This window comes from Syzygium oleosum, unplaced genomic scaffold (genome assembly GCF_021117445.2).
Source record: "Syzygium oleosum isolate NSW1041296 unplaced genomic scaffold, Sole_v2.1 Sole_v2.18, whole genome shotgun sequence".
NCBI lineage: Eukaryota > Viridiplantae > Streptophyta > Magnoliopsida > Myrtales > Myrtaceae > Syzygium > Syzygium oleosum.
The window spans coordinates 5444746-5454271 of NW_026607502.1; the positions used below are offsets into that span (position 1 = coordinate 5444746).

At 40.7% G+C, this 9526-nt stretch overlaps 1 protein-coding gene across 1 annotated transcript; it reads left to right on the plus strand.

Moving 5' to 3' along the window:
* Positions 1-423: 423 nt before the first annotated feature.
* LOC115687278 (pentatricopeptide repeat-containing protein At3g61360) lies at positions 424-3501 on the plus strand. Its single transcript, XM_056319774.1, has 2 exons — positions 424-2962; positions 3086-3501. The coding sequence occupies exon 1, from the start codon at positions 808-810 to the stop codon at positions 2359-2361; it is 1554 nt and encodes a 517-aa protein (XP_056175749.1). The 5' UTR covers positions 424-807; the 3' UTR covers positions 2362-2962; positions 3086-3501.
* The last annotated feature ends 6025 nt before the right edge of the window (positions 3502-9526 follow it).

Here is a 9526-nt window from a genome sequence, read left to right on the forward strand (position 1 = left end):
GAGGTAAATTTGTTACAGGTGTACAGATTTTAAGCACCGATTTAAGATTTTTCGTGGTATGAACCCTTGTAAATATGTTCAACCTATGGGTACATAATTTCTTTTACGATTTGTAATTTTTCTTAATCATATATAAGTTTTGGACAGAAAACAAGTTCTTAAATTGTTTCGTCTGAATTCTGGGACATTAAACACGATGGTATTCCCTGAGTGAGAGAAGACAATCTGGCTGTACGTGCGGTGACTGACACGTAAAAATAAGCGATGTATTCTTGATAGCCCGCCGGGTAACCATTCCCGATAGCGAGGCGCCCCCAGCCGGAAGCTTCGGCGAGGTATCCTCAATAACCATCACCAAAGATCCAAAACACGGCTCCATTAGCTAGTTTTGTGATTTCGACCAAAAAAACAAAATAGAGTAGCTGGTTTTGTGACCATACCATGGAACGTGTAAGAGTAGAGTAGAGATGCTGCGGGAGCAATAGCGCATTCCAGAGCAGACAAACACGCGAGTTTCAAGATTTCGCCGAAGCAGTGGACGGGCACCTGCAAATTGACCGAGATTCGGACTCCAGAGCGCCGCCGCGGTCGTGAAGAAGACGAGGAGGGGAGCGTTCCTTTCTCGTTCCAGTTCTCGAAATACGGTATCGCTTGATTGAATCGCTTCGCAAGCGTGTTCGGATGCGAAATTCTGGTGATGGGTGACCGTAGATAGCCGAGCATTCGACCACTGGTCACCGTGGTTGTAGATTCCGGAAGAACCCACTTGAAATTTGATCGATTTTTTCGTCAGAAATCGGATTGATCATGACCTGTTTGATGAAATTACTGACCCAGAATCAGTTCGCTAGAGTTACCCACCAGCGCTTCTTGTCCCGGCTATTCTGTACCGCTGCTCCTTTGGGAAGGGATAACGAGATTGACAGAATCGCCGCAATCATAAATGACCACCCATTTCCCGACAGGCCGCTTCAACCCGTCCTCCAGAAGCACATCCCGCCGCATGCTCTTTCCACCGGCTTCGTAGAGGACGTGCTTGGTCATTTATTTGGGGCTCATTCCAATGGTCTCAAAGCTCTAGAGTTCTTCAGATACGCTGTCCGCCATTCGCCGTGCGGTCCGACTTCGGTGGCATTCGAAAGAACTCTCCACATTCTTGTGAGGATGCGGTACTTTGAGAAAGCTTGGGAATTGATGGACGAGATGTGGGTAACGCACCCTTTGGTGCTCACGCTGAAGGCAATGAGCATTATGATATCGAAGATTGCGAAATTCGAGTCGTATGAGGATACTCTCCTGGCATTTGAAAGGATGCAGAATGATGTGTTTGTTGGAAGGAAATTTGGTACGGATGAGTTCAATATGCTTCTTCGGGCATTTTGCACGCAGAGGCAGATGAAGGAAGCACGATCCGTGTTCAATAAGATGCATTCACGATTCTCTCCCGATACGAAGACCATGAATATACTGCTCTTGGGATTTAAAGAGTCAGGTGATGTCACCTCAGTGGAGTTGTTTTACCATGAGATGGTTAGAAGAGGTTTTAAACCTAATTCAGTGACATATAATATCAGGATAGATGCTTACTGTAAGAGAGGTTGTGTAGGTGATGGTCTAAGGCTTCTTGAAGAAATGGAAGGAGTTGGCTTCTTGCCTACTGTTGAGACAGTTACTACTTTGATTCATGGTGCGGGGGTTGCTCGGAATCTAACAAAGGCAAAGGAATTGTTTGATGGGATTTTTACAAGAAATATGCAACCGGATACTGCAGCCTATAATGCGATGATCAGTGCACTGATAAAAGCAAAATATGTAAAAGCTGCCATTGCCATGATGGATGAGATGGAGGCGAAGCAAATTAGGCATGACAACATGACCTATCATACATTGTTCTTTGGATTGATGAGATCAAAAGAAATAGACGGAGTGTATGAGTTATATCATAAAATGGTGGAAAGAAATTTTGTGCCTAAAACTAGGACGGTGGTCATGCTGATGAAGTACTTTTGTATTAATCAACAAGTTGATTTGGGATTGCATTTATGGGAATACCTGGTGGGCAAAGGGCATTGTCCTCATGGTCATGCACTGGATCTTTTAGTGATTGGATTATGTTCTCGTGGAAGAGTTCCAGAAGCTTTTGAGTGCTCCAAACAAATGCTGGAGAGAGGAAGGCTAATGACTGAAGCAGCATTTCGAATGTTAGGGGGGTTACTGCTGCAGGCTGGTGAGGCCGACAAGTTGAGGAAGCTCAATGAACTGGTAAAGAAGTTAAAAGCTGTTCTGCCTCTGTCAAAAGGGCATGCTGATGGTATAACTAATTCCTCAGCGTTTAATGCAGGAAGGACGTTTTCGACTTGACTTTGTTTGAGTACAGCCTCTGTTTACTGGACACTGGATGGTTTGTCATTTTTGGTTCTCCTCAAAGTCTATAGGGCTGATACAAATGTGATGAGAAACTCTGACGGGTTGCGTTCACTGTGCGGTCTTGACTCAAGTTATTGCTGAGGCTTGGGCCATGTCTATGCAACCCAGCTTCTATAGGGTGGTTGAAACAAATCCTGGAGGGAGGAAGGAATATGAGAGGGACAGCGTTTGCCTCATGTGGTTGCTTTTGCCTTTTGTCTGTTGGTCAAAGCAGAAACATTGAGATTGAGGACTTGACAAGATGGTAAAAATTTACATACTCATTTGACTTGCAAAAGGAAATGCTGCTGCTCAAATTGCTGTGAGGATATATACATAAGCGCTATGGCAAAAGTGGAATGAGATTAGTTGATTGGCTTGTACAAAGACAGCTCTTAAAACCTGCACTTGATTTTTTCGCTGCGCAGTAGGCCACTCAGTATGATCAACCTAACGAAAATACCTTGAGTATCTATATATGGATAGGTAGGGCATTCTAATTTTTTCTTGAAGAAATGTCGAAAGAAGTTACAAGCTGTTCTGTCTCCATCTAAAGGTTTGTATGCTAGTGCTATCACGTCGATAATTGCTCAACAGTGAGTTGTATGTCTTATGGTCATAGATTAAGGATGTTCACAAACTGTCTTTATTTATTGCTACTCTTCACAATTGTACTCAGAAAAGCTCCTGCGTCTTCTTGCTCACCCGAAAAGACGAGTTCTTCCTCAGAGAAAGAACCTTGCCACCCTGCACTTATGACTTGGTCAAAGCAGATTCGGCGGTGACGAAGGATATAACAAAATAAGAATCGTAAGCTAAGTACCAGAGTATGATATTTTAAACCCTGAAGCTCAGTTCTGCTTTTTGAAGGAGTTGTACATATTGATTGCATATATGAAAGATGTCGAACAAAGTCCAATGTTCTGTTAACTTTTATATGGGTTGATTAGACCATATCACCAGTCAAAAGTAAATGTTTACCATGTGCAGGAGACTACAGGTGCTTAGAAGGAAAATGTTAGCAAAAGTGTCTCGGAACACTTGTTAAACCTTATTAAATATTCTTTTGAAATGCAACTTTGATGTTCGGTACAATTAGTTCCTCAAAATGTCTACTTTTCCGGTACCCAATGTGATTTGATAAGCATTATTTCTATTTTTAAAGCTTTTAACTGGTGCGGTAGGTACTTGTTAACAAGACCCTCTTGGAATGAGTCGGGGGCTGTGTTCTAAAAATGACTGAAAATGAGACAAGATTTTAGTCAGCCCATGAAAGGCAATATAGGAAAAGCAACTACTAGCTTTCTGGAGTTCGTACCACTTATTGCTCCAGGAGTATCTGTTGAATTTCAGGTGTCGTAATTTGCTCTTTGGCAATTGTCTCCTTATTATGATTGTGACCTGAGTACTAATGTTGATAACTACTGCTAGAATAATGTCAGCGGATCTTTTAGAGCAGCCTCCTCCCACCTTCACTCCTCCTACTTACACGTATGTCCTCTCTCATTTTCACTTATAAAAAAAAATGCTTAGATTAGTCACAGCTTTGGACATTGATGCACGAATTCTGTTGCCAGAAAATAAGCATTTCTCCTATCCAAAAGGGTAAAAAAGGAGAAAAAAACAAGCATTTATTTCTTGGACAAGGAGACTACAATGTTGCCTACTGATAGGAACTGGAAGATTTGCGTCTTCCATTGTAAGTTCATATCTGGTTTTTGTATCTGACTGCTTCTGTTTCTTGCATACCCCGGAACAGTCCAGGGTCTGCAATCTCTTCCGCTTCTCCAGATAATGCTTTCTCAACAAAGTTATGGAGGTTGAAACCTTCGCATCAGTGGGCCTCTTCCCGGGGAAAATCTCTAGCAATACCATGCCGTAACTATAGATATCTCCATGTCCTGTCACTTGGCTTCCCACTACATAGAAAAAAGGAAAAGTCAAAAACAGAACCTATGCAAATATAGAAGCATACTGTGCTATGAATTATGCAAATGCTCTGCACTACATCAAATGTAATTGATGAGCTACCTTCTGGCCACATTATTCAGAAGTCAGACGACACTCTCTTTAGGTTCGAAATACACTATTGCTCTGTAACAGCTCAACATATAAAGCATTTAGCTTTACATGGTATCCGAGTAGAGAAATCTTTCGTTCAAATCCAAACGTCCCCTTGCTTTACGTTGGCAGCTTAAGCTTTTGGGCATTGGCGAATATATTTATGCGGGTGTATTTGTTTATCTCGACATATTTGACTGATGGCAAAGATACCACTGAGATTTGCTTCCTCTTCACTAATGTATTTTGCCCATTTAAGGGTTTTATTAACTGAGTTTCATCATTCAGATCAATCATTTGGAAAAATCTGATATGATCATCTATCTAATCTTCTCCTTAAGTAGATGCATGTCTGTCTTCCATGTCCCTAAAGCAATTCCTAGAGATAATTCTTTCGCCCTCGTCAATCGACCACATTTTTGTTATCTTAGAATTCATTTCGATGCATTATAATCCCCGGCAAAGATCAGATTCAATCTAAAATATCAATTACTGACCAACATGATACTGAAAAGACTAGGAGGAAGCATAGTGAATCAGCATACAAAAGTTGCGGTTGAGGTAGAATTCTCATTCTTTTGACCTGTACAAGGGGGAAGCAAAAAGACCAGGAGGAGAAAGAACATAGAATTCACCCGTTACTTTCATTCTTATGGTTCATAAAAAATCAGGGTGAAAGGCCAAGCAATCTCATGTGAGACCATCCATGAAGTAAGATTTCTCTCCCATCACCATTCACTGCAGGTGCAATTCGATAACTGACATGCCATTGGTCGATGAAGGCATAGTCCTACTGGTGGATTTGTTCGATTCAAGCCCTTTCATTGGGATGCCCAGTCCCAGGGGTGACGATTCTGGTGATCAGTCCGGTCCAACCCAAGAACGACCTGTGGAAGGACCGGTTCGATTCTAGGACCAGGGACCAGACAGGCTAATCTTGGGGCAGTGGACCGGACCGGCTGTCGGTCCGGCTCCAATGGGACCAATTGGTAAAGGCAAGACGGAACCGAGAAGCATTTTCGGGACCAATAAATGAAAGCATTTTTGGGTTGGTCCCATTGGAGCCGAATAAAAATGAACTATCAAATGCTTCTTTTGTTATTTAAATATATATTTAAAAAGTAAATAAATATATGAAAAAATTAGAAAAATATATATATTTATCGGTCCGACGATAGCTGGGTCTGACACTTCCAAGGGCGTGCCATCTCTCCATTGATTCCACACCTGCAAGAATAAGTTCGAAATCTTCAAAAAATTGTGGCATTAATTCGATGACTCATCATGCAAGACATCTGAATTTTGCAAAAAACCATAAATGACCAAGGGACAGAATAATATTCATAAGTGTTTCTGCAGGCTAAAAGGACTAAGTTTTTACAAAGGAATATCAAATATCACTTGACCAAAATTAAAAAAAGAGCGTGGCATATATATTTGTCGCAGTAGCACGGTGGAACTCACATAACTAGCAAGATATTTACCCCTACCCAATTGGTGGTAGAAGTTATTCTTCTTCCTGCAAATGATCTCTAGAAGCAGTATGCCATAACTTTAAACATCAGATTTCACTGATGTCGCGATCTACCTCTCGAGGGCCGAACTCGATAAGGCGGGCTTAGAGATAAGTGTTCATGAAACGGTCCATATGGCACATCATTAAAGATAGCTTTACCGAGGCATCGACCTTTTAGTCATACATACGGTCCGCATGGCACATCATAAAAGACGGCTTATCAAAGCGTCAATCTTTTAGTCATCCATACGGTCCGTTTGGCACATCATAAAAGACGGCTTACCGAAGCATCGATCTTTTGGTTATCTATATGGTCCATTGATCATGAACATGGATTTTCCCTAAATCCATACCTCGCGTGACAGCTGATCGATTTTATCTTTTTTAGGAGTCGCCACTAGCCTAGGTCGGGGGTCGGCTAGAATACCCAACCAAAACGCTGGAATTTCGTTTCGGTTTCTACGAAAATCAGAGATCATAAGTTCGCGGACTAGCTTACGTTAATATTTCTATTAATGCCCTTTCGGTACCGCTAAACTTATTATGGTTGTTATCTAAATTGTCATGCATTTATTTTTTACCATTTTCATGTTAAAGTCTTAGTCCACTAGGTGATCATGCGTTTTGTTTTTGTGTTTTCATTTAAGATTCTAAACTAATCTTATCTTAGTCTAGAAAAGAAAGAAACAATCAATTGTATTGAAAGACATTTCGTAAGGTAAACACTCAAAGTATTGAAAAGACGAGCTAATTCTAAGTGCGAGAAAGTAAAACCCGCAACTCGTCGGGTGTTTATTACAACACAAATTGAAAACCCGAGACATGATCGGGGACGAATGAATTGAATACAAATTGAAACCGGATCGAACATCGATCTATCGCCACAGTCAAGTGAATACAAATTGAGACCGGATTGGACATCGGTCTATCATCTTGGTCTTTTACAATTTTGGACTATCCCCTCCATGGGCCACCTCTCGGGTGTCGACATTTACATTCACAACATACATTCACGACAAACAATAGACAAAGGAATAACCAAAGAAAAGCAATGGTGTAAACAATTCACTAATCAAACACGGGCCTCGGGATCGGTCTTTGTTTTTCATCCATTTTGATTCACCACCCACCTAATCATCTAACATTATTTGATTAATGGTTAACGATAATGGGCTACCATTTGCATTCACAAAACGGCAACTCATATCAATTAACCCCTAAAGTCGGGTTCTAAATGATCATAATAGGTTACCCGTCGAACATGCACCGGGCCTAACATCCATCTAACAAACACATGCATAGCAATGAGTAAAACATGCATTCAAGCCCATGGGCCTTGTTTCTCAATCAATAAAGCAATGAGAAGTGGACTTCGTAAGAAGACCACTTATTCAATTATTATCTAATTCGGATCACTTCTGTTCAGATGTGATTAACTAACCTAATGATGTCCAAATGAAGTGATTCAGGTGTCATTAGAAAGCTTATGTCATGAGGATCAAAAGTTAAGAAGACCATTTTTTCTAAATCCCCACTGATTTTCACGAAACAGACAATTTCACTCTCGGTGACAGACTGGACCCGGTTCTGTTAGGGATTTCAAAAATAATGGCGGGAAAAATAACAAATTTTATCAAAACTGTGTGAAAATTTTTAGGCAGTTAGGAATCTCTGTGTGTGATAACTTTCATATTTTGAGTTTTTGCTAAAAAGTCCTCCAAATTTTTATAAAATTCGGTTTTCACAAAGGACTCAACTGCAAATCGAATTTTAACCTGAGAAGGCCTTATATGAGGTTTTTAGCAAATCAACCCCCTAAAAATTGTTATTAGGCCCTCAAAATTTCCAGTATATATAATGAGACCCCAAGGAACAATTTTTTAATTTGGATTTTTCGCAAAGGAGGACTCTAACTTTATCAAATTCGGAGAAACATCTTTTGGATTCCAAAGAAATGAAAATCAGATCTGAACACGGATACTGATTAGATCATAAAAATTCCTTTTGAAAATTCAAATGAATTCCGATTTTGATGAAATTAGTATCAATGGAAAGATCTCGATCTCAGAACTTTCATGAAGAAAACTTTTTCATATTTTGAACATATAAATTTATAAAAATCGAAGAACACATGAAGTTCAGTCAGAAACTAGTTTGTCACCAGATCTATGCATATATGGCGTTGCAGATCGTACAATCCTAACATAGTCAGAATTTTATGAAAATTTTAATATGAACATATTAAGATGTATTCTACGACTTTCATGAAGGAAGTTTCTTCAAAAAACGATCGTAGAAAATTAGAAAAATCATAGAACAACACAACTTCAATCAGGAAATCATCATAACAGACTTGAACATCACATTCCAAATTCTGATCCTAACTTTCGAAAGAGTTTTGACCTAGTAAACTAAGGGCCCGTTTGGCAACGTACAAAACAGTGAAAATTTATGTTCTTTTGTTCTAAAAAATAGTTTGGGAACAGAAATACGTTTGGTAAACTTTTTGTTCCAGGGCACATTTTTGCAAAAATTTGTGCCGAGAAATGCATTTTGGAAGAGAAAAGTAAGAAAAAAGTTGCTTCTTGCTTTCTAAGACAATTTTGAAAATCAGTTTTTTTTCTTCTTTTCTTTTCTTATTTTTGTGTTGTTCTTCCTGGGCCGGGCCGCCGGCGACCGGCCATAGCCTGAGGCCGGCGAGGGCGTCACGGCCCTCGCCCGGCTGAGTGGCGAGGCCGCCTCGCCCAGTGGCGAGGGTCCAGCCCTCGCCCTCGCCGACGAGGGCGACCCTCGCCTCCCGCCGGCGGCCGGCGAGGGCCGTGACGCCCTCGCCGGCCCCGGGTCAGTGGCCGGTCGTCATTGCCGCCCCCTGGTCGCTTAGCGATCGGCCATGGCCAAAGAAGAAAATGGTAGAAAGAAAAAAAAAAATTTAACAATTCAAAATATTATTAAAATATTATTTGGGAACAGAAATTTTGTGTAGTTACCAAACGCATTTCTGTTCTTTTCTACTCTAGGAATAGAAATTTTGGATAGTTTATCAAACGCCTTCAAATACTCAGAAATTGTTTCCGGGCACAGAATAAAAAAAAATCATTTCCGTTCAGAAATAGTTCCCGAGCACAGAATGGTATTCATGCGCACCCTAAGTCTGATTGAGGCATGCAATATATCAAATCGAATCTTGAGACGTGTTTTACGACTCTCTAGTTCATCACTTTGCAAGATTTCGACATTAACGAGCTGAAATTAGCATCTCAAACATGCAGGTTTCTCTGTACACGAATTTACAGAATAACATCCAAGTGTACTTACCTTGTTCAAGAGTGTTGTTGAGCTCAAACGAGCTATTTTAGCCACCAATGAACTCCGGAATGGCGCCAAATATAGCTCCCGATAGCTACGTCACAAGGTAAGAAGATTGGCGTAAGATTGCGATCTAAAGAAAGAGAAGTAAAATCAAGCTCAAAGTTGAACTCCGGTGGCTTTTCCGGTGAAAGTCGGCCACCACAGCTTTGAGATGAGGTTAAGGATGATGATTGC

Excerpts from the sequence above, each read along its gene's own strand:
- LOC115687278 (XM_056319774.1), top strand. The coding sequence starts at position 808 with ATGACCTGTTTGATGAAATTACTGACCCAGAATCAGTTCGCTAGAGTT.